The sequence below is a fragment of the Microcaecilia unicolor genome, chromosome 5 (assembly GCF_901765095.1).
Source record: "Microcaecilia unicolor chromosome 5, aMicUni1.1, whole genome shotgun sequence".
Lineage (NCBI taxonomy): Eukaryota > Metazoa > Chordata > Amphibia > Gymnophiona > Siphonopidae > Microcaecilia > Microcaecilia unicolor.
Window position 1 is genome coordinate 171,728,669 of NC_044035.1, and position 25,200 is coordinate 171,753,868.

The 25,200-nt window shown below is 42.6% G+C and overlaps 1 protein-coding gene across 1 annotated transcript in view; it reads right to left on the bottom strand.

Annotated features, from left to right (window-relative positions):
• The window catches only part of GOT2 (glutamic-oxaloacetic transaminase 2), a 110,660-nt gene that overhangs the window by 67,422 nt on the left and 18,038 nt on the right, over positions 1-25,200 (bottom strand). The window contains exons 3-6 of the mRNA XM_030203597.1: positions 22,723-22,851; positions 14,645-14,704; positions 9,089-9,250; positions 7,532-7,636 (exon numbers count right to left, since the gene is read on the bottom strand). Of these exons, the coding sequence (XP_030059457.1) occupies positions 7,532-7,636; positions 9,089-9,250; positions 14,645-14,704; positions 22,723-22,851 (456 nt within the window). The remainder of the gene's footprint in view (positions 1-7,531; positions 7,637-9,088; positions 9,251-14,644; positions 14,705-22,722; positions 22,852-25,200) is intronic.

The following is a 25,200-nucleotide window of genomic DNA, read 5'->3' on the forward strand; positions in this document are numbered from 1 at the left end:
GTGGGTCAGGTGGGAGAATGGTTCTGAAAAGGGGGCCCTAATACAAGGCATGTGGATGAAGGGGGCTGGAACTGGGGGCTGAAAAGGAGGATAGGTGGGATAAGGGGGCTAGTACTGGGACTGGAGGCTGAAAACGGGATAGGGAGAAGTGGCTGGGGGGCTGAAGCGGGGAACTGGTGGGATAGTGGGGCTGGAACTGGGGACTGAAAAAGGGGCAGATTCTGGATGGGGGTAGCGAGAGGGAGGGCAAACCCCGGATGGATGGGAGAGGGAGGTCAAATTGTGGATTGAAGGGGCAGAGAGAAAGGGCAGACAGTGGATGGCAGGGATAGAAAGGGCAGACAGTGAATGGATGGGGGAGAGAGAGAGAGGGCAGACAGGGGCAGATGGTGGATGGATCATGGAAGGGGCAGAGATAGAGGGCAGATGTGGATTGAAGGGACAGGGAGAGAGGGCAGACGTTGGATGGAGGGTACAGCAGAGAGGGCAGACACTGGATGACAGATGCTGGATGGAAGGAAGACAGTGAAAAGAAGATGAGGAAAGCAGAAACCAGAGACAACAAACTGTAAATAAAATATATATTTTTATTTTTTTGCTTTAGGATATAGTATTGTAGCTGTGTTAATAAATGTTTATAAATAGAACATGTAAACAAGGTAATCTTTTTACTGGACTACTTTTAATACATTTCGACTTAACTTTCAGAGAAGAAAACCCCCTTCCTCAGGTCAGGATAGGATACTGTAACAGTACTATACTGTATTGACCTGAGGAAGGAGATTTTGGCCTCTGGAAGCCAAATGTATTAGTCCAATAAAATGGGATTATTTTATTTTCTGTATTTGTTTTATTTCTATTTGTTAATTTGTAAAGTGGTGATTGGTATTTGTTAGTTTTTTCAAATTTACATCTGCTGTCTTTATATTTTGCACAGTACTAGGGGTCATTTTCTGTTTCTGTGGTGTTGAATTGTATGCAGAGTCTGGCATCTTGGGGGTTCAGTTTAATTTTTGTCTAAATAGAAAGTTTAAATATTACTACTTATTCTATAGTGGATTAGGGTGTATCTGTGTTTGTGAAAAAGACATGGCTTTCAGTTGGCATTGACTGTGCAGGATCGACGATCTGTACTATTCTGTCAGGTTTCATTTTACAATAGGTGAATTGATGTTCTAGTGCTCACTGTAGTGTTTTAAGATGTTTTCCTTTTCTTTGTGTGATTCGTAGAAATGACTGCTTATGGTATGGTAGAATTGCTCAATAGGTCCTAGAGTGTTTTGTATTCTCGGCATACCTAGTACTGGATTTTGGAGGGGGTGTTAAAAAATGACCGGGAGGGAGGGGGGCCTTGGAGCTGGGAGCCCTAGGGGGGGACGCCCTGGAGCTGGGGGCCTTGGAGCTCAGAGGGAGCAGCCCGGGAACTCAGAGGGAGGGGTAGCCGGCCCTGGAGCTAGGGTGGGGGCGGAGTTAGGTGGGGGCAGGGCTAGGGTGGGGCCCCATCAAATTGGTCTGCATAGGGCCCCGCACTTGCTAAGACCGGCCCTGGAGGGGCCCCTGGCACACACTCTCAATCTCACACTTGCACCCAGTCTCACTCTCTGTCACACATACTCGCACATTCACTCTCTCAAACATACACACTCCGAGGAAAACCTTGCTAGTGCCCGTTTCATTTCTTTGAGAAATGGGCCTTTTTTACTAGTATTCTATAATTACTCTCGTTTGTGTGATACAGTTTCTGTCCTATTTTTAACAGTGATGTTATAATTTTTTCAAGACAATTGAAAAAAATATATCTTAGTTTAAAAACTCAAAAAGCTTGAGAGTTAGATATGGGCTTCACCATAGGCGGTCGGTGGCCCAACTGTTTGGGGAGGCTAAAGGGGGTGGGGTTAGGGGTGGGACACAACACAGAAAAAAAAAAGTAAAAATAAAATAGTCACAATTAATACCTTTTATTAAATTTAGGTATTAGATATGTATCATATGTCAAAGAATAAAGTGGTTGCTCAAAGCATATACTAACCACAATCGCTCAACTGCAAAACACTATGCACAACTTTGTGCAAAAACACACTCAGAACCTTACTGTACCATATATATTACAGTGGGCAAACCCTAATACACCAATATACCACCCATATGGAAAATGAAGACTGTCAACAATATGAAACAAGAGATCATAATATCAAAATTCTCATGTACAGCCACAAAACACCCTTTTAGGGTGTATAGTGTTCACGAGCTCCTTTTATTAATGACCATATGTAGATCCTTCAAGAGGTAGTGTGTCATGATTTAGGCTCTACACCCTTTCTGGTGTTTTGGTGCCACCTCAGTAAGGCCAACACACAATCTCTCCACTGTAAAACACTATACACAAACTTGTGCAAAAATACACTCATAACCTTACCAAACCATAACAGCACTAATTCCAAGGACAGGATGAGCTACAACCATATGCGTGGAAAGGCAGCACTATAATTACACCGGGCTCTAAAACACGTACACAACCTAATGAAACAAAAAAAAACAAAACAAAACGGGCTGCAAATACTACACGCTAGCAGAATACTGCATCTTGATCACACATGAAAAACACATAACAGATATGAAGGCAAAATACTGAACTGGAAAGCTACTTCAAGAAGTCAGACTCAGCATGCAGCAATACTAGAAAATTTGAAACTTACATGCAAAATATCACAGATGCACATTTCCAAAAGTTGACATATTCCAATTAATAAATTCTGAATAAAAAAATGTTTTCTACCTTTGCGGTCTGAGCATTTAGTTTTTCTATTAGCTTTGGTCCCAGTGTCTTCTGTTTTATGCAGTGTCTTCTTTCCATTTGATATTTTTTCTCTCACCATGTCCACCATCCTTCTGTCCCCTTATGCGTCCTACCATCTGTAGCCCTGTCCCTATCCTTTCTGCAGTTTCAACATCTGCCCTCAAAGAGTTCCAATCCACCCCTTAAATTCAGCAATTTTCCCTCCATCTATATCCAGCATTTCTCCTCACTCCCCTCCCCTCCATCCATGTACATCTACTTCCTCTGTCTGCCCTCTCCCTCCATCCACGTCCAGCATTTCTCCTCTCTCTCTTTCACTCCATCCGTGTGCATCTCCTTCCTGACTTCCCTCCCCTCCATCCATCCATGTTCAACAACTCTCCATTCTCCCCTGCCCTCTCCTCCATCCATTCATATCCAGCAAATTTCCTCTCTCCCCTGCCTCCATTCATCCATCCATGTCCAGCAATTCTCCTCTCCTCTGCCCTCACCTCTATCCACCCATATCCAGCAAACTTCCTCTCTCTCTCTCCCCTGTCCCTTCCATCCATCCATGTCCAACAATTCTCCTCTCTCCCCTGCCCACCCCTCCATCCATGTCTAGGAACTCTCCATTCACCCCTGCCCTCTCCTCCATCCACCCATATCCAGCAAATTTCCTCTCTCCCCTACCCCCATTCTTCCATCCATGTCCACATAGGCGCCCCGTGTAAGAGGCATGGGGAGGCTAAGCCTCCCCAGCCCAATCGTGGACTTCCCTTGGCTGCTCTTTAAAAGAGATGGCGCCTAAGCGCCAAAATGCTGCAGTGACCGGCGGTGTCTGCCTCCTCCCCCCTCCCGTGCGAGTCTTGCACCTCCACACACCCCCTCCCAATCTCACTCACCCATCCATTCGCCTGGCGTGGTCACTCCGTCTCCGGTCGGCCTGAGGCATTCCCCCTCTGATGCTGACGATGCACATAGCCAGCCTGATTCTGCTGCCTGCATCGGAGCCTCTCTTTCTCAGACGCGTCCCACCTCCTCGAATTCAACTTCCTGTCGTACGCAGAGGCGGGACGCGTCTGAGAGAAAGAGAGGCTCCGATGCAGGCAGAATCAGGCTGGCTATGTGCATCGCCGCATCGTCGGAGAACGCCTCAGCCTTTAATAACAAGGGGGGGGGGAGCAAAAGCCACGGATGGCAGGGGAGAGAAGAGTCGCTGCGAGCTGGAGGACAGTAGAAGCGAGATCGAGGGACATGCTGTGCTGCCATGGAGAAAGGTGGAAAGGGAGATTAACTGGGCATGTGGGCAAGGAGGAAAGTGGAAATGGGAGATCAGAGTGAGATTCTGGATACAGAAGAAGGTGGGAGGAAAGATTGGGAAAAAGGAAGAAGGAAATGGAGATTGTGGGACATGCTGGGCATGGAAAAATGTGAGAAAGGAAATGGGGGGGTTCATGCTGGGCACAGAGGAGTGAAGGTGGGAGGAAAGATCAGGGGGTGGTGCTGGAGAGGAGGGAAGGTGGAAAGAGAAATCAGGGATATGCTGGCATTGCTGGTTAGGAAAGAAGGTGGAAGAGAAAACCAGGAAGAGATGCTGGGCAAGAAGGAAGGGGGAAGAGAAAACCAGGAAAAGATGCTGGGCAAGAAGGAAGGGAAGAAAGGAGAGATGCTTGGCATCAATGGAAAGGAAAGAGGAGAGAGGGGAGATGTTAGAAATAGGCGGGGAAAGAGATGCAGAGCTAGATAGAAGCAGTAAAAAGAGGGAGCTGGAAGACTGGAGGATGAAAAAGAGGGATAAAGTTTGAGGCGCAAAAAATGTATTGGGGGAAGATGAGCATGAAAAAAAAATCAATGTCTGAGTGGAAGAAATTGAGAAAATATAACATGGCAAATGAACAGGAGGCCCTGGACAATGATCTAAGGGATACAGAGAGAGAATGAGACTACTATGCTTAGAAAAATAGCATTACCAGGCATAAAGGTAGAAAAATAATTTTATTTTCCATTTATTGATTGAAATTTGTCAGCTTTGGAAATTAAAATCTGCTATCTGTATATTTTGCACTGTACATAAGGAAGGTTGTTGGACATGGGTGGATGGAGGGGAGAGGAGGGTTGCTGGACATGGATGGAGGGGAGGGAAGAGTGAGGAAGGAGATGAGATGAGGGAAAAGGAAGAGGAAGAAAATAGGCAGAAGTTGGATCCACTGGACAGTCAAGTCTGCGCAGGACCCAGTTTTTACTTACGGATGTAGGGCAAGAAATGAAGAAGAAAGGCGGAAAGTGAAGAAATAAATGGAAAGGAAGCCCTGGAAACGGAGTTAAGAGGACAGATAGCAGCAGAATTGGATACTGGGCCAGCATGATCAGAAAAACAGTCACCAGACAACAAAGGTAGAAAAGATCATTTTATTTTCATTATAGTGTTTGGAATATGTCCACTTTCAGAATTAGGTGCTCAACATTAAAAGTTTATATTTATTTACTTATTTATGGCATTTTATCCCACATTAAACATGAATTAGGGTGTTTTGTGGCTCTACACGTATCATGATATTATGATCCCTTGTTTCATATTGTTGATGGTCTGCATTTTCCATATGGGTGGTATATTAGGTTCTGCCCAGTGTAATATTTATGGTACAGTAAGGTTCTGAGTGTGTTTTTGCACAAAGTTGTGCATAGTGTTTTGCAGTTGAGCGATTGTGGTTAGTATATGCTTTGAGCAACCACTTTATTCTTTGACATATGATACATAGCTAATATCTAAGTTTAATAAAAGGTATTAATTGTGACTTATTTTTATTTTTTTTTTTTCTGTGTGTTATCAGACAATTATGGATTTAAGCTCCATCCCTGGCCCCACCCCTAACCCCACCCCCTTTAGCCTCCCCAAACAGTTTGGCCACCGACCGCCTATGCATGTCCAGCAATTCTCCTCTCTCCCCTACCCCCATTCATGGCCAGCAATTCTCCTCTACCCCCTGCCCTCCCCCTCCATGGCCAGCAATTCTCCTCTCTCCCCTGCCCTCCCCCTCCATCCATCCATGGCCAGCAATTCTCCTCTCTCTCCCCTGCCCTCCCCTCATCCATGGCCAGCAATTCTCCTCTCTCTCTCCCCTGCCCTCCCCTCATCCATGGCCAGCAATTCTCCTCTCTCTCCCCTGCCCTACCCTCCAGCAATCTCTTCTCTTCCCCTGCCCTCCCCTCCATGTCCAGTGATCTCTTCTCTTCCCCTGCCCTCCCCTCCATGTCCAGCGATCTCTTCTCTCCCCCTGCCCTCCCATCCATGTCCAGCGATTCTCCCTGCCCTCCCTCAGCTACCTGACAGCCCTCCTCTCTGTTCCCTCCTGCCCCCCCCCCACATGTTTAACCCTTTTACTCTCCGTGGCAGGGATGTCAGTGAAGAAGGCACTGCAGGCTCACCTCCAGCTTCTCCCTTCCCACTTCACACAGTGTCCCACCCTCGCGGAAACAGGAAATGCATCATCGCAGAAGGCGGGACACTGTGTGAAGCGGGAAGGGAGAAGCTGGAGCCAGAGGCGAGCCCACAGTGCCTTCTTCGTCAAGGACGTCGCTGCCACGAAAGTAAAAGGATTAAAACACACGCGTGGGGGGGGGGGGGGGGGGGAGGAGGGCTGCCGCTCAAGGAGTTGAGAGCGGGAAGGAAGGAGGGACCGTCGGAGCGCTGCCAGGGGAAGGTCACGGTTGGGCTGGGGAGGCTTAGCCTCCCCAAGCCTCTTATACAGGGCGCGTATGGGCTTCACTTTAAGTGATAAGCAGTGGAATATTTTTTTGCTTCAGGGTCCACAACCTTTCTTACCCTTTTCAATAACAGAATCATTATACGTTTTACAACAATATTCACACTGGACCACTATTAAATCATTTCAAAGTGGTCTATCCAACAATGATCTATGCTGGTCTTGCAAGGAAGATAAGGGCACACTTCCTATTTACTATCTGATAACAATATTGTGAATTCTTTTTAGTTAGAGGTGTGGACTAAAATTCTTGACATTCTAAAATTTAAAGAATCATTGCCATTTAAGCATATTATCTTTAAGTTTGTTGCTTTAGAACACTCTCAGACGATGTGTTACTATTCAATTTCTTGATTTCAATTACTTTAAAATTAATAATTCAACAGCGGAAAGAGAATTCATCTACTTACTGTGGAACCGTTTATTAATATGAGAGCCTTATTAATTGATAATATCTCTCAGCAGTAAACGTTTATGTACATGGCGCAAATTTATGACTCAATAATAATCCTAAATGAATGTGTTGCTATTTAGCTCTGCTCATGTATTCAACTGCATTCCTTTAATTTGTTCATTTCAATTAACATCTGTTTTTCCATACAATATTTGATTTCAATAATGTTTGCTTGCTATTAAAAAAAAAAAACTGACTGTAACCTTGACATGACTAAGGATAGTCCATAGGCAAGAGAACCAGATTTAGATACTGTGACACCAACTAGCATGTTTAAAGTCTGAACAGCCATTTTACAGGTTTACCACAATTAGCTAATCAGATTGTGACTTTCATACAATCAAGTGTCCAATATAAAGAAGGCATACTTTATAAAAACACTCATAGGCATTCTGATGTAAGGTGCCATAAAGTAGATAAACCTGAATGCTCTAACATCTTAAGAAAACAATCTTTTAAGAGGCCTCCTTCACCCAACTAATGTACTACCAATCTATACAAAATGCATTATTAGTGAGTCCTCCATCATCTTACCTTCACTACAGCAGCAAGCTCTTTCCACTGCTCGGGTCGGGGGTCCACACCTGTGGGATTGTGAGCACAAGCATGGAAGAGTATAATACTCTGCTCAGGGATTTTCTATTCAATTAAAAAAAAAAAGAAATATACATCAGTACAGAAAAATTTCACAAAATCAAAATGTACACCACTAATCTAGTGCATGAGATTATGATTGAATTAAGGCAACTGGTAGTGTCTGGGTAGGCATGCCAAGATTAACATTTTTTTTAAATTTCTTATTCAAAGACAAGCCTCAAAATAACACCTTACCAAGTTACAATTAAAAAAAAATTAAATACAAATCATGCAAAATCATTCCTCTCCAGCATTAATTCCATCCCTCCTCCATCCCCTTTCATACAATCAAAATTATATTAAACATTATCTAAATGCAAAAGGCTCCTCTACAGATGTGGATAACAGGGAATTGTTAGCTTATATGTGACATAGAAGCTTCCCAGTGCATCTGGGTAGTGGAAAAAAAATCTATTACAGTTATGGCTACCATGGGCAGCATAAGAACTAAAGACTGATGATAAAACATGGGGTTAAATATCAGAGGGATAAGCTAGTCTTAATTAACTAGTGGATCAGCTCTATTAATGGGATGAAGGGCTGTAGAGAACTTGCCCTGACTGACTGCAGACTAACAGTCTTTGAAATGAAAAAAAAAAAAAAGAAGAAACTGGACACTGCCCGCTTTGAATGACCAATGGGATCCAACATCCCTTCAAATGGAAAAAGCAGAGCCATCTAGGCTAATATCAGATGCCCTGAGAATAGGTCTTGAAGAGCAGTTAAATATTTTGTCAATGAGGCATACTTTCAAAGCACTTAGCCTTCCAAAGTTCCATAGGTTTCTATGGAACTTTGGAAGGCTAAGTACTTTGAAAATATGCCTCGGGATCTCAGCATTAAGCAGCAAATAAGGACATGAAGAACAAGATCAATATATTAGACAGGAAGGGCTTCAATACAATTTCAGATTCCTCTAATGCTATTCCTTCAAGATTGACTAGTTACTATCTGTTTTTTTTTTTTTTAATAATGAGTGGGAGCCACAAACAAATACTACAACTCAAACACCCAGCACTAATGGCTGCTACAATAGTATCAAATAACCTCAGCGGCGACTGTTTACACATGAGCAATCTGCTCGTGACTCACGTGCCTCCTCATCAGTCCTAATATTTTTATGTGAAACTCGTTTTAATATCTAATTTAAAGGAAGTCACTTAGCTTTAATTTTCAGCTTTCATGTCCAGATCTGCCGCCGACACGGATTTTGTTTTGCTAGGCATTAAGCCTCAGTTTCATCAAGGTGTGGACCTCAAAACACTAGTTGCCATATACTGATGTCATTTGATACAATTGTAGAAGCAGTGAGTGCTGAGCGCTTGAGTTGTAGTACCCCTTTAAGAAAAGGCATAGTGTGACCCAATGCTAATTGATTTATAGCTTTTTTTCAGCACTCAAACACAAACCTCATTCACCAACAAGTACTACCATAGGACATTGACACAGACTCACTGAAATGTCATCCAGGGCTCCAGCAAAATCAAAGCCACATGTTTTGGGGTCATAGTAGCAGTATCCCTTCACTTCTAAGCCAGCATCCCTGAAGATGGGGGTGTGGTTACCCCAGGAGGGCTTGGGCAGGTACAAATCACGGCTGTACTTGTAGAAACGTTGCTATATATTAGGAAGTAAAAAAAAAATAAATTAATAAATTTAATACACATACACACATACATATTGACAGGTATTACACTGACAGAAATCAGAGCTGTGTTTCAAACAGCTGAGAAACAAACAAGAATTCATAACCTTACATTAGTACCTATTTACCATGAAGCCAATGATTCAGTTCCACTCAAACTATCTTCACAGTTAAACATACAGAAGTCAATTTTATATGTGAGGTGCTTTGCCAGCAAAAACGTGACCCCTATTCCTTTATTTTTTTTTTTTAATTTGCTGGTATTAAATGTATATCTGCACTATATGTCTGGCATTATACATAGAGCAGTAGAGCATGTTCTGGGCATTTTGGGGACATTTAATTTACACGAGTCGAAACTAGCCACTATAGGCCAGATTCTATATATGGCGCTTAAAAAATCTGCAAGGAAAACATTTCTGCCTAAGAGCATTCTATAAGCAACACAGATTTAGGCACGATATATAGAATACGCTTAGTTGATATCCTAGTATCTAAAACTATGCACATCCATTTACACCAATGAAAATGTGGCATAAATCTTGGCACATAACATGCAAAGGGCCATATTCTACAACAATCGTAAATTTCCCCACCCAAAACCATGCCCCTTTTTGCCTGCGCGCATTAAAATTTAGGCACAGTGCATTACAGAATACTCTTAGGGAGTTGTGCACGTAAATTCAAATTATTACCAATTAGTGCTCATTATTGCTTGTTAAGTGCTGTTAACAATGCTGATTGGCTTCTTAAGCCAATTAAGTTACACACGTTGTTATAGAATAAGCTTGGATTTCAGCACAGAACGCTAGGCTCACTATACAGAATCTGGGAATATATGCACAGTATATATGTCTCGCTCTGATGCAGAAAAAATAAACCAGTTATAAAATGGAACATCCAAGCCAGGAATATAAGCCAGTGGTTCCAAAACCTATCCGAGACACCTAGCCAGTCACGGTTTCAGCACATCTGCAATGAATATCCACCAAGACAAATCTGCATGCAATAGATGCACTGTGTGCAATCTTCTCATGCATATCTTGAAAACCTGATTAGCTTGGGGTCTCCCAGCACAGGTGTCATGTTTTCCGGAGCCTTATTTATGAAGTACATATATTTAAAAATAGGAAAGGCCCTGAAATGCTTCCTTTAAATTAGGTAAACAAAACCAACAAAAAAACATTTCATCTGTCTGAAGTGTATTTTCTTTCAATGTTCCACATAAAATGAGTTCTAATATTAGAATTTTCAAGGAAATGTTCTAGTTTCTCAGCAGCCCACATCATGGAATATGATGTCAGTCATTATAAAGTATTTTATATAATTCCAAGGTATAATCTTTTAACAGAAAACAGGCAGGTCCATACATTAGATAATAGTACAGTAAAATTATACAACTACACCATACAAAAAATGAAAAATACTCCCCTGAGCCACCAATGTAGTACACAGAAGAAGAAGAGACGAGATAATACATAATGCAATATATCTAATACACACACATGGAGTTGATGTAGACAAGGCAAGAGGAAGAAGAGTAACAAGGCAAGAGTAACCTTAGGAAAAGACAAGAGGAATAAGAGTAAAAAGGAAAGAGGAGGAACAGTAACCTTAGGAAAAGATTTAGATTTCAAAAAAGATTTCAAGTGTTCCAGGTAAAAAAAAAAAAAAAAAAAAAAAAAAAAAATAAAATAATATATAATATATATATATATATATATATATAATATATATATCTACTTAACAGAATTAAGTTTAACAAAACATTTAAATGGATAATTAAGCCAGAAAAGCGCTCCCAACTGCTGCACCTGCAGTCTTAAAGCCAGAAATTGCTGGTGACACTTCTGCATCACTCTTGCTACATCCGGAAAAGCTCACTTTACATCCAAGAAAAGGTGAGTCATGGAGGTGGAAAAAAAGCCTCAAAACCCAGTCACGATCTGGATCCAGTACAAATTTCACATCAAAGTGGTTGGAAACACAATATTCGTATCCAACTCTATGTCCAGGGTTAAGTTTAATAAGTCAAAAGAAGCATTTAAGTTGGTTGCTCCCTCTACTGGTTGATATGATTCTTTTTTCACAAAAGGTGGAAGATACCATACCCTTGAAATTGGAGGATAAGAGTTCTCTGAAACTTAAATACTTCAAGATATTTTTTAAAAGGTAACCAAAAGGAGCTTCAGTGGAAATTCTTGGAAAATTACTAAATCTCAAAGTTTTACGTTTTATATTATTATCCAAATTTTCAACCTTACGGTGCAGTAATGTATTATCTTTCATAAGGGCAGCATAACAAAGTGGAAAGCGATTTCTCAGCTATACCTATCTTATTTTCCAAAACTTTAGCTTGAGCTAATCCTCCTGCAAAACTCTGAGAAACCAAAAACTTCTGAGACAAAGAAGCCTCTATACCTGCCACAGCATCCCACAAAGAGTTAAGTGTAATATCCGATGGCTTCTGGGGAAAGCTGGACTTACTCAAGGCTGCTTGCTGTTGTGAGAGCCCTCTGTCTGGTTCTAGCACAGGCACTGTCATACCTCCGGCCAGAACACCACCAAATTCCTGGCTGCCAGCAGAAGACACAGCCAGGGCAATTACTCCAGCCAATAGAGCAGGTCCCACCAAAGGGCCCTCAACAGTCTGAACGGGTGGAAAGAGCACTCTCTGCTCAACACCGAGCGAAACAGGCATCGGGGGCGGGCTCCAAATCTCTGGGCTGAAAGTGATGTCAGCCTCCAGCAGGGGGGAGCTGTTCTGCTCTCGACGCTCCATCCACAAGCAAGGCAGTGGCTGAACACGGTCGATGGAACAGAGCAAACACCCACAGCTTCCCTCTCCTCTTGGGCATTAAGAAGAAACCAAACTGAAGAACAAGACAATTAAGAGAAACGGGCTAGAGCTCACACAACGCTCTCCCCTCTCAAGTTGCCCATTTTTACTTTTTAAATTAAAAACAAAACATTTTTCTAAATCAGATATACAAGCATCTTACCCAGGTCACTTTAACAGCAAAAAGCACCTAGCACCCACTTTATGCAATGTGGTTCCCAGAGCTCCAGAGTGTAACAAGAAATAGAAAAGGGACCTTTCAGGGCTTAGAGAGAAGACTAGAGGTTGAGGATGGTGAAAGCACCAGGAGAAGGAAAAAAAAAAAAAAACCTCTCAGAATGCACCGTCCAAAATCACAAAGAAAAATATATCTTGGTTAAAAAAAATATATATATAAAATTATCCAGTGATGTGGTACAGCCAGCACACAAGCCTGGAATGCTCTTCTCTTTAACCTGAGATCAGAATTTGATCTTTCTAAATTCAGGAGCACAATGAATTTTGGTACCGCTGAATAATAATTGACATTTTGTTCTGTGTTATCTGTAATAAGTTATGTTATATATGGGTATGTCAACGGTATGGCAATTCCAAATGTTACCTGCCTAGGCAGGCTATAAATTCTGTAAACAGAATATGGACATAATATTTTGGCATGGCACAGTCAAGCACTTAGTTTCATTTTATACTGAATTGGAAGACACTTTGGGCAAGTCTTTCATAGCCCCGAATCAGCACCACAATCTATACTTCCTGCATTTCCTGCAAGTGCTGAGTTGACCTGCACAGCACACTGACAAAATAAGAAGAAAGAGCATTCAGTACTAGTACAAGTGCAGAGGGGGGGCGGAGATTAAAGATGGCGGACGCTACTCGCGAACGCTTACCGAGGACCTGCTGACTCTTGATTCTATTTCTTCCATTTTGACTCAATATGCCTCACACAAAAAGGAAGGGTTCGGTTAAGGGCTTACCAGCTGCGCCTAGAGCCACCCAAGCAGTTCAGCGGACCCTCGACGGGTTTTTCGCGAGTACTCCACGGAGCACGGAGGCGAGGAGCCCTGCTACGGAAGCGGTCGGAGGAGCGGCGGTTTCATTGGGGCTAGAGACAACGCTATCCTCGCCTGAATTGAACCCGCCTCCATGCCCAGCGGAGCTCCGGTGGGAGGCGGAGTCTTTGGAGGCGTCCGGAGTTGGCGTTGACGAAGCTGTAGCAGCTGGAGCCACCCCCGGAGAAACCGCTGAGGATTTTCATCTGGAGCCAGTGGCCCGTATGGAGGTCTCATTGGAGAGTATTTGGCTTATTCTACAAAATCTACAGAAAACAACTTCGAAAGCTGCCTTGGACACGGCGTTACTAGTGACCAAGGTAGACTTATTGCATGATTCCTTTGAAAAATTTAAGATAGAATCTGAAAAGCAAAAAGTTGTGTTTCAGCAAGAACTTACCTCTTTAAAGGATACAACTGATAGTTTGATGAAGGATAGACTTATTCTACACAATAAATTAGACCGAATTGAAAATTTTAATAGACGCCTCAACTTGAGGATACTAAATTTCCCTATAATGACTGAACTGGGTCCAATGGAGTTAATTAGAAAATATTTAAGTGAAGTTCTTCATTATTCCTCAGACAATATTCCTCCGATTAATAAAATATATTATCTTCCAACGCCTCGTAAAACTGAGGAACTTCAGATAAAAAAAGTTCAACAGGATCTACAAACTCCAGGATTACAGGACTTGACAACATTTCTTGAGAACTCTTTGACTGAGATTCAATCTCGAGCTACTTTATTGGTATCTTTTATATTTGAACCTGATGTTAATTCCATTATGAAATTATTCTTTAAGAATTCTCAAAAATTGTTTTATGGAGCTCGAATATGGATTTATCCAGATGTTATAAAATCTACTCAAGAAAAGAGAAGGAAGTTTCTGTTATTGAGAGAGGATGTTAAAAAGTTAGGAGCCAGCTTCTTACTGGCTTATCCTTGTAAATGTTTTATAAAGTATCAGGATAATAAGTATATCTTCTTCGAACCGGAACAACTGAGAGATTTTGTTGAATTGAAAAAACTAGCTAATTAACTCTCTAAGATTTAGGTTCAATATAAGTTTAATATAACCGTGGATAGGTCCAGGCCTTAATTTCCTTTAAACTGGATTGTGTATAATTTCTCCTCATTTTTCCTGTCCTCCCCCTCTCTAAAGTTTGTGGTCTAAGAAAGGGAGACTAGTTTTTTTTTCCTTTTTTTCTTTATTAACTACTTAAATGATTTTGCAGGACTTGTTTCTCTGTATTACTTAAGCAAGGATATCTTGTATATTATTGTTTGAAATTATAAATAAATAAATAAAAAAGAAAGAGCATTCAGTAAAAACATTACCACCCGTATGCCCCTGCCCACCCTTCCAAAAGAAACATACCCACAAAACCACCCTTTGACCTTCCTGTCCATAATGAGCTGAAAAGAAATTTAAAAAAAAAAGAAAAGAAAGAAAGAAATAAAAGAGGGAGCTTACCAAAAAGTTTCCTCCAATGCGAAGGGATCCAGTTCCTGAAATACTCTGCACTGTGACAAACTGAGAAGAGAACAACAGGTCATTAACATTGAGTACAAGGGGTAAGAAGCTAAGCAGATCTCTCCCAGGAGTGTTCCTACTTTCCTAGTATAAGCAGGTATTTACAATTTTAAATAATCTTAATGACAGAAAAATTGTGCCTGCCTTGAAACGACCTCAACTGTCCTAATCGTCTCAGGAGGACTAGATGGGGTTTTAAGTCATTTTATCCATAGCCGTGGGAGTGACTAGAACAGGAGCAGAAGGGCTGTGCGATAGAAATGGCTGGCACATGCAGTAGTTTTGGGGTAGAACAGAGCTCACTGTTTATAATGTTTTGGTAGTACAAAGTTTTGGGAGGCATGGTTGTGACATACAGGGCCACCGAGAGACTGAGCCATGCCTGGTGTAGGACTGCTGTTGTTGCCCCCCCCCCCCCCCCCCACAGGCAGGGCCATCATAGCTGCTCCCCCAGGACGCTGCATAGCCAGTCTTCAAAACTTTGGGTGGGGGAGCTGGAGCCCAAACTAGGGAGGGGTGGGCACATTTTGCCCCACCTCCCTGCCTCCTGCCGCAACTCCACATACCTTGGCTGGCAGGGTTCCCCAAGCCCTGCTAGCAGAAGCCTTCTTACAGGGCTGTTCTCTACTGCATTGCCTGCCCTGCAAGGGGAGGCAGCTGAAAGACAGGCAACGCAGTGGAGAACAGCACTGGAGGAAGGCTTCTGCTGGTGGGACTTGGGGACTCCTGCCAGCCAAACCAGAGACCCAGATGCCAAACCCAATTTGGAATCCTGTGTCTGCTCCTCCCCAGCCTCTAAAGGGGGCCCAGCGCTAGAGTCTGTGTCTCTCCTGCTCCTGTCAGGACGGCATGATCACCCGCGGGACGGCATGATCACCCGGGTCCTGTCAGGAGCAGGAGAGAAACAGACCCTGGTACCGTGCCCCCTTGGAGACCAGGCACGGGGGAATATTGCCCCCCCCACCACTCTTGGCGGCCCTGGTGACATGCCAGCAAGACCTTTAATATCAAATTTGATATACTGCATCATGTTATAAAAAAAAAAAAAACCCCGAAGCGTATTATAACAAAAGCTGAAATGAAAACAAACTAAACCTTAAAATCAAACTATAACATAAATAAAACCAAGTTACTTACCTGTAGCAGGTGTTCATGGACAGCAAGATAAAAGTCCTTGCAAATGGGTGATGCCATCTGGTGCCTGTGAAGGAATGCTTTACAAGCGTGTAGAAACTGCTTATCTGTGCATGTACAGTACTTTCTGTGCTGCATCATTTTTTAAGTAGCTGTATATGGAATATAACTCCATGGAAAGGTGGTAGGATTATGTGAGGGCTTATCTTATCTTGTCAGCTAAATAATCTGTTTTCTCTGAGGACAAGGATGTTTAGAATGCCCTCACAAAATGTGTGTGTGTGTGGGGAGGAAGAATAGAGGATTGCCAACAGACTTTTGGGGGGGGGGGGGGGGGGGAGGGGAGGGAGGAGAGGAACGGGCTTTTTAAATTTTAGAGCAAAAAAAAAAATGAAATAAGGCAATGTGGAAATCATAAAAATGGGTCCTAGTAAGGACTCAGTGGGATACCATACCTCACAGATTGACCAAACCTACTGTCTCACTGGGAATCCATTTCCAAACAATGAAATGTGAATGTATGGACTGAAGTCATAATGTTGCAACATTACCACCTTCTTAAGCTTTTACTTATTATTATTTTTTTTTACTACCTTCTGATGTCTAATAACATTGTTTTAAAACCATCTGGTGCCATGGAGGCCTACCACTACCGCCATGGTTCTGATGTTGTTAACCTTAACATAACGGTCTACATTTACACCTGCCTGGTTGTAAGTGAAGGAGATGCAGTTGTTCAGGTGGCAATGGCAATCCCAAGCTTGATGGAATCAAAACAAATGCTGGGTGGACTCCAAGTAGAAAGCTAGATTTTGCAAGCCAATGCCAGAACTGTGTGGAACGCAACCCCCACCACAAAAAGGGCCTTTCAGATCACAGGAATCTATAAACTCACAGGAAGTTTTTATTGGCTGGGTAACCACCACATTGAATACCCAACACATAGGATGGCTTGAAAAGTTTTCGGTAGACGTAAGCCCTGCATAAACTGAATCACAAAAGACTGAAAAATGGGTTTACCTTCTACATAATGGTGCTATGGAACAACTGCACCAAGATGAATGTCAAGTTGGCTTTTAGATCTGACAAAGTTACAGAATATATTCAAGCAGTTTTTGTGCGAGACATGAAAAGGGGTCTAGGGCCTTAATGTCACATGGAACCACCTCCACCTGAATCTAATCTCCTGGTAGAGGCTCTCCAGTATGTCTCAGGTTCTTCTGGCTTTCATCAGGCAGATTCTGGTTATCTTCACTTATCCAGACTGAGGATTAGGGAGCAACAAATTCCTCTGCATCCGAGTTAGTACTATTAGGAAATTCCCAACTTTGATTATTCCCAATTTTGAGTGGTTTCCTGATGGATGGTTCAAGGAGGAGGGGGGAAACTGTCTCAGTCAACACAAAGCTATGAGTAGCATAGTGTTCCAGTCATGCCCAAAGTTTTCACCAGCCGCAAGATCAAATAATACATATACACAAGACATCCCCACCCTGCAACTTAGGAGGAAGGCATCCAAGGCTAATTTGTCATGAGTCCACGTCATGGAGCAAAACTGAGAAATCTTCCTGTTCAGGAAAGAAGCGAAGGGTCTACAGCAGTTATATCACACTTGCAAAATATTCTCTTCACTACTACGGAGACCATGGACCACTCATGTATTTCTAGTAACTGACTTAACAGGACTGCCAGGACATACTCTTTCCCAGCCAGACAGATGGCTCTGAGGTTGAACTAGCCCAGTTTGCCCAACAGAGAAAAGTACAAACCTGTTGATGTAGTAAATGGCTACCCAATTGTCCAAGGCCAACCGACCTCTGAAGGCTTAAGCACTCCAGATTATCCTTACTCTTATCTGGTGCATATTCTCTTGAGCAGAACAAATGCTCTTAGTGTGAAACTCTTTTCACATAAGCTCCCCAGCCCAGTTTGTGTGCGTTCATGCTTCAGACAATTCTGAACTGGAGAATATTTGGAAGGGTACTACTTTTTCCAGATCCACCTGGTTCAACCCTCAGGGCAAAAAGTTGTTTGCCTGATGACTTGGACTACACCTTGAAAGCTCTGACTGGCTTGAGTTCATTGGGCTCGCCTCATTTTGAGATGGGCCAAGGATGTTATAGGAACAACTGAAGGCATATGGCCTAACAATCACAACACGTCCCATGCAAATGTCTGCTCACTTATCTCCTGTATTACAAAGCATGAGCATGGAAATCCTTTGTCTAAGTCACATCTAGCAGAACTCCTATGAATTCTAAATTGAGGTGAAGGGCTCAAGTGAGATTCTGGGTAAAACAACATCCATGTGGTTTTGTATACTGATCACTGAACTCTTTTCCTGAAAAGAGCTCTTGACCAGCCCCAGTCTGTGTAAGCACACAGCCACCACAGTTAAACATTTCATAAATACATAAAGATCTGAAGCTAGGCCAAATGAAGAATGCAATACCAGTAATGGAGTTTCCCTATTATGAATCTGAGATACATCCAAGTGATAGGGAGACTCTCTATGTAGGTACACGCTTCTTTTAAGTACAGACAACATAACCAGTTCCCTTTTTGAAAAAGAGAATTAGGGCTACAAGGAAAACCAAACTTTTCTCAAACCAGAAATCTGTTCAATGTCCTCAGGTCTAGGTTAGCACTGCATACCTGTTTTCCTTGTGATCAGGAAATACCCAATTGTTGCAGTTGTCTGGTTCTTGCTGGATACATCTTCTTGGCACAAAATTCAATACTTCAAATAAAATCTCCACCCTCTTTACCCTAGTAAGATGGGATTGATCACATTGGTCTCTAGGAGATAGGAGAGCTCCTTGATAAGTAGTTTAAGTACATAAATACGCAAGTATTGTCATACTGGGAAAGACCAAAGGTCCATCAAGCCCAGCATCCTGTTTCCAACAGTAGCCAATCCAGATCACAAATACCAGGCAAGATCCCAAAAAAGTACAAAACATTTTATACTGCTTATCCCAGAAATAGTGGATTTTCCCCAAGTCCATTTAATAATGGTCTATGGACTTTTCCTTTAGGAAGCCGTCCAAACCTTTTTTTAGATTTCAACAATATGGCCCTACCCCATCCCCCAGATTATGTTAATCTAACGATAACTGTTGTGTCTATCAATCCCGCCAGATCAATGTGCCCCCATACATTTACACACATCATCAATACACCTATTATACTGTGAATTCCATTAAACCATTCTACATGTTAACCCCTCCCTATCCCTTCCCCCCCCCCCCCCAATGCTCAAGCAGACTATCCGTACCCCGAGCTGTCCATATACTTTCTATCCCATATAGTTCCCTCCCCTAAGTCAGCCTTTACTTGGATCATTTAATGGTTCGTTACAAATATCTAAGATTTTCAATCAGTTCATTTGTCTCTTATTATCCCTTCATATTCCTTCTCTCCCATCTCTCCTCCCCTCCCCGTATTCATCCAGTCATCTCAAGACAGTATGAACATCAAGCAGACAACCAAAACACAAAGAGAGCGAGGAGGGGGGGAGGGGGGAAAAAAAACACATCCAAACCTTTTTTAAACTCCGCTAAGCTAACCGCCTTTACCACATTCTCTGGCAACGAATTCCAGAATTTAATTACACGTTGAGTGAAGAAACATTTTCTCCGATTCGTTTTAAATTTACTACATTGTAGCTTCATTGCATGCCCCCTAGTCCTAGTATTTTTGGAAAGCGTAAACAGACGCTTCACATCTACCCGTTTCACTCCACTCATTATTTTACAGACCTCTATCATAGCTCCCCTCAGCTGCCTTTTCTCCAAGCTGGAGCCCTTGCTGCTTTAGCCTTTCCTCATAGAGAAGTTGTCCCATCCCCTATATCATTTTCGTCGCTCTTCTCTGCACCTTTTCTAATTCCACTATATCTTTTTTGAGATACAGCGACCAGAATGGAACACAATATTCGAGGTGCAGTCGCACCATGGAGCGATACAAAGGCATTATAACATCCTCATTTTTGTTGTCCATTCCTTTCCTAATAATACCTAACATTCTATTTGCTTTCTTAGCTGCAGCAACACACCTAGATCCCTTTCTTGGTCCGTAACTCCTAACGTGAACCTTGCATGACGTAGCTATAATTCGGGTTCCTCTTTCCACATGCATCACTTTGCACTTGCTCACATTAAACGTCATCTGCCATTTAGATGCCCAGTCTCAAAGTCCTCTTGCAATTTTTCACAATCCTCCCGCGATTTAATGACTTTGAATAACTTTGTGTCATCAGCAAATTAATTACCTCACTAGTTACTCCCATCTCTAGGTCATTTATAAATATGTTAAAAAGCAGCGGTCCCAGCACAGACCCTGAGGAACCCCACTAACTACCCTTCTCCATTGAGAGGCTCCTGGTTAGCAATTTGGAGGAGGTTTGAAGAAATGCCATTAGTAACTATTTCAACTTATTCTGAGGACTCGGGTGGGGCTATTGTTTATGTACAACCCTAAGCTTTCCGTCAGCTGGTAGCCTGTGGCTTTTGGGCTCTCTGACTGGGACAAATGCAAGGTCCCTGTTGAATTTAGTGAGATGGAGGAGGATGGTGGAAGGTAACAGCTCCTTTAAGGCAAAGTTTCTCAACCCAGTTCTCTAGGCACACCCAAGTCAGTTAGGTTTCAAGATATCCACAATGAATATGACTGAGATAGATCTGCATAACAATGAGGCATTGCAGGTAGTCTCTCTCATTCATATGCACTGTGGATATCTTGAAACCACCAGCATACTCAGTGCAAATGTAAATTCTCAAAATGGACATATTCCAAACACTAAAATAATTTTTCTTCCTTTGTTGTCTGGTCACTTTGTTTTTCTTATCATGTTGATCCCAGTCTCTGATTCTGCTTCTATCTGTTCCCTTAACTCTGTTTACAGGGCTTCCTTTCCATTTATTTCTTTACTTTCCTCCTTTCTTCTTCATTTCTTGCCCTACATCCATGTAAAAGTTGGGACCTCCATAGAATTGAATAGAGGAGGTATAACGTGGATCCAGCTTTTGCCTATTTTCTTCATCCATGTGCAGTTTTTCTCCTCTCTTCCCTTTCCCTTATCTCCATCCATGTGCATCTTCTTCTTTTCTCTTTCCTCCCCTCTATCCAAGTCCAGCATTTCTCCTCTCTCTTCCCTCTCCTGTATTCATATTCAGTAATAATTCACTCTCCCCTCTCCTCCATCCAAGTCCAGCGTTTCTCCTCTCTCCCCTGCCCTCCCCTCCATCCATCCATGTCCAGCAATTCTCCTCTATCTCCTGCTCACCTCTCCATCCATTTCCAGCATTTCTCATCTCTTCCCTGCCCTCCCATCCATGCCCAGCGATTATCTCTTCCCTGCCCTCCCCTCCCATGTCCAACATGTTTCCTCTCTCCCCTGCCCTCCCTATCCATGTCCAGTGATTCTCCTTCCCTCGCCCTCCCCTGCCATCCACGTCCAGCAATTCTCCTTCCCTCGCCCTCCCCTGCCATCCATGTCCAGCGATTTTCTCCTCCCTGTCCTCCCCTGCTATCTATGTCCAACGATTCTTCCTCCCTCGCTCACCCTCCTTCTCCCGCTGCCTGCCTGAGAGTCCGGACCCCAGCATCAACCAGTGCAGCAATTGAGAGGCTGCCAGCGTTGGGGCCTTCCCTCTGCGAGTCCCGTCTACATTGTTTCAACTTCCTGTTTCCGCATAGATGGGACTCGCAGAGGGAAGGCCCCAACGCTGGCAGCCTCTCAATCTCTGCCGAGTTGCTAAAGAAAAGGAGGGTTGCGGGGAAGAGGGGAGCAAGAGGAAGGGTGCAGGGGTGGGGAAGGGCCGGTATGCTGTACCGGCACAAAACAGCCTGAGTAGTACATTTTCTTGGCAGAAAACTCAAATACTTCCTAGATGAGGAAGGACTGGAGATTGCTTTGGAGAGTGAACTGAGTGTGTTGCAGTGATCCTTTATTATAACAATTGCCTTCACCTTGTCACTGAAGAGATTCTATTCTCTACATGTATGTCCATGGGCTTCCCTTGCATGCTATACCAAAGCCATGAGAGCCTGTGAACTCCAATATCTATTAGCAGAAGTCCTCAATGCCATCTCAAAAGCAAAAGGTTGATCTGATCATGTGCTTTCTATACTTTTCATTCCCCTCTAGCCACTTAAGCTCCACTTGCTCAAGGGTGATAATTTGAGATCTTTTAACTTACATAAATCCATAAAGAGCTGGTATAATTCCATGTGCGAAAAATAACATAGCATTCTAAAAGATCTTCCTTCTATGAAAGCAACCTCCCAAGGGAATGCTAAGGTTTGGATTCTAGTTCTCTTGAGGGCAGATTCATCCACCACTGAATGGTGTGATAGAGCTGTTTGAAACATGGGAGCCTTCTTGACTTCATAGAGTCTGCCTTCATGTTCACAGAGGGGATTTTCCTCAATTCTCCTTTGCATATTAAGGACCTTGAGAACAGGCACTATCAAACCTCCCGGAAGGAGAGGAGAATTGAGGAATTAAAGGATATCCAATACTTTGGCCCTGGGTTCCTTCTTTCTCTAACTTAAATGGAATGGTGTGAGCTATTTCCTTCACGAAACCTGTGAAGGAAAAGTCCTTAGGAGGGAATGTCCTTGTTTCTTATGGAAAAGAGGGGCCAAGGGGAAACCAGTAAAACTCTCCTCTCAAGAGGCAGGATATTATTTTGTATGCTTTAGCCAACGCTATATTTTAGTCTTAGTTGACCTACAGATAATCAAACACACCAGGTAAGACAGTGTAACATCTGTCTGTGTAAAGGGAGCAGATACATTGGAAAAGAGCCCATTCCAATCCAACATGCATTCCGTGTTATGACCTCCACCAAAATCTGTGTAACCATTGCCATTCTCACCCGGTTGCTCTTTACCACCTCGCTGTTCTCACCCAGGGCCAGCATCGCTGATGCCTTGTTGAAGTCTGCAAGACCTGCGATGGGCAGGTACTCTTTGTCCAAGTTCTTTGCACTTATCTGACTTTCAGCCTGTGAAAGGAAAGAAAACAGATTCTTTTAATCATCTACCAATGCAACCCAGGGCACAGAAGTAATTGCCACCGTTACACATTTCCCAAGGTCTGCGTCAGCCTCAGATGCCACCTTGAATGGTTTTTGAATACAATTTACATACTTTTGATAGGGAAAGGGGATGGGATTTGATATACTGCCGGTGGTTAAAATCATTATGTACAGGTGCTTATTTTGTACCTGGGACAATAGAGGGTTAAGTGACTTGCCAGAGTCACAAGGAGCTGTAGTGCAAATCAAACTCAGTTCCCCTGGTTCTCAGGCTGCTGCACTAACCATTAGGCTACTCCTAAAAGGACAAAAATCAGCCTTCCAATATTTTATGCTCTTTACAGCAAGTTCACGTAAAAATTCCCAATTTCTATACAACCCTTAGATTTTGAACCCTGATACTTCAATATACCATTTAATTTATTAAAACGTATAAACTGCATAATCTACAATTCTAAGTGGTTAACAACTACAAATTAAATCACAAAAATGAACATTAAAGAAAAAAAAAATACAATCTTTTAATTGACCACATTGAATGCATTGTGAAACAAATACGTTTTTAAGGCCTTTCAATCACTCTCAGTGACAAAGATAAACCATTCCACAAATAGGCCCAATGACGTAAAAGAACTGAAGATCTGTATTCCTCCAATTGGATCAACCGGAAAAAGGGCACATCTAGTACATTCAATGATGCTGACCCTTAAAAGATCTTGGTTTGTGCAAGTGAAAGGTTTGCAGAAATTACTGAAGGCATTAAATCCATAAAAGTTTGAAAAACCAATAAATTACATGTTATATTTAATCCTAAATTCTACTGGCATCAATGCAGCCTAGCTAGCGCTCGATACTCGTGTATAGGTCATAAAATTCAATATAATATAGAATTCAATTCCTATTCAACTCTGGGGAATTCACACTACTATCAATTTAGGAAGTCTTTAAAAACATTTTTCTTCAGGAAATATTTTGAAGTGTGAATGATATTGCAGTGAAATGACTACGTGCTGTAACCCGCTTTGATTATTTAAAATTAGTGGGATAGAAAAACCGTAACAGATAGAAACAAAATGTAAGATTAGAAAATTTAAGTCAGGGAGGCTATCTATACACTAGATGAAGCACAGGTCCAACACTTTCCATACTCACCCTGGGTCCAGCATCTTCCCTTCTCTTTCCTATCCTCCCATTCCTTCCCCTTGTTCATGGCCAGCATCTTCTCCTCCTTCCCTTCCCCATGCAGCCACTGTCACCCCTACCTCTTCCTATACTGCCTCCAAAAGTGCTCTGCAGTGGCGCAGGTCCTTTCAGTAGATGAGGTAGGCAGGAATATGGCAATGGTTGAGTACAGGCCTCTACTGGAAGATCCACACCAACGCAGAGCACTTCTGGAGCCATACAGGAAGAGATAGGGTGACAGCAGCCACATGGGGAAGGGAAGGAGAGAAAGTGCATGGCTTCAGGACTGGGAGAAGTGCATGAAGAGACAGTGTGACAGTGGCCACATGTAGAAGGGAAGGGAGAGAAAGTGCTGGCTACAGGACTGGAAGAAGGAATGGGAGAAGAGACACTAGACCCCGGAGAAGGGAGAGGGGCAGGAATAGCAATTTATATGCGAGTCATTTGCATTTTATTGCTATTTAGGTTCAAAGTTAGGGAAAGACTTATATGTGAGGATAAATTATACAGAGTATCTACAGCACTTGACTGACTACAATGCAGTCATGTGAAGCACCCAAACGGAATATTCAGCCCTAATGAGTGAATCTGTACTCCAGAGGTATATAGACAAAGCTCAGGGTAAGTATTTCTGGCCCTTGAAAGGAACAACCCACTTTGATTTTAAGGCTGGACAACCTTTTCCCTTTAGGTTCAGATCTGTTCTTTTGTGTTTTCCAACTCATATATGTACAGCTTCTACTGGGCTAGAGTGCCATGAGCTTTCAGGTGCAACTACCCAAGGTTTCTGTACCGTATTGTTTTATTTAGCATCTCTATCTAAACCCAACTATCACAGCAAAGAATTAGGTCAGGGCCACAGACTCACTCCCTCCAAAAGCTGGCATGTTCATACAAAGTGTCACCACTAGATATGATGGTAGATCCTCACACTACATTTCTCTCCCATGGCTGTGATCCCTGTATGCACAGCATCATCAAATATAAGGAAATACATATAAAACTGAGCTCCTGAACAATGAGTGTCTCAAGCTTCAGCACTGCTTCTTAATAAGAGGGAAGTACAGGTTTCAAGTTAGGGGCGGAATCAAGATGGCGGCATAACAAGACGCGCTGAAAGCAGCTCTGAAGTCC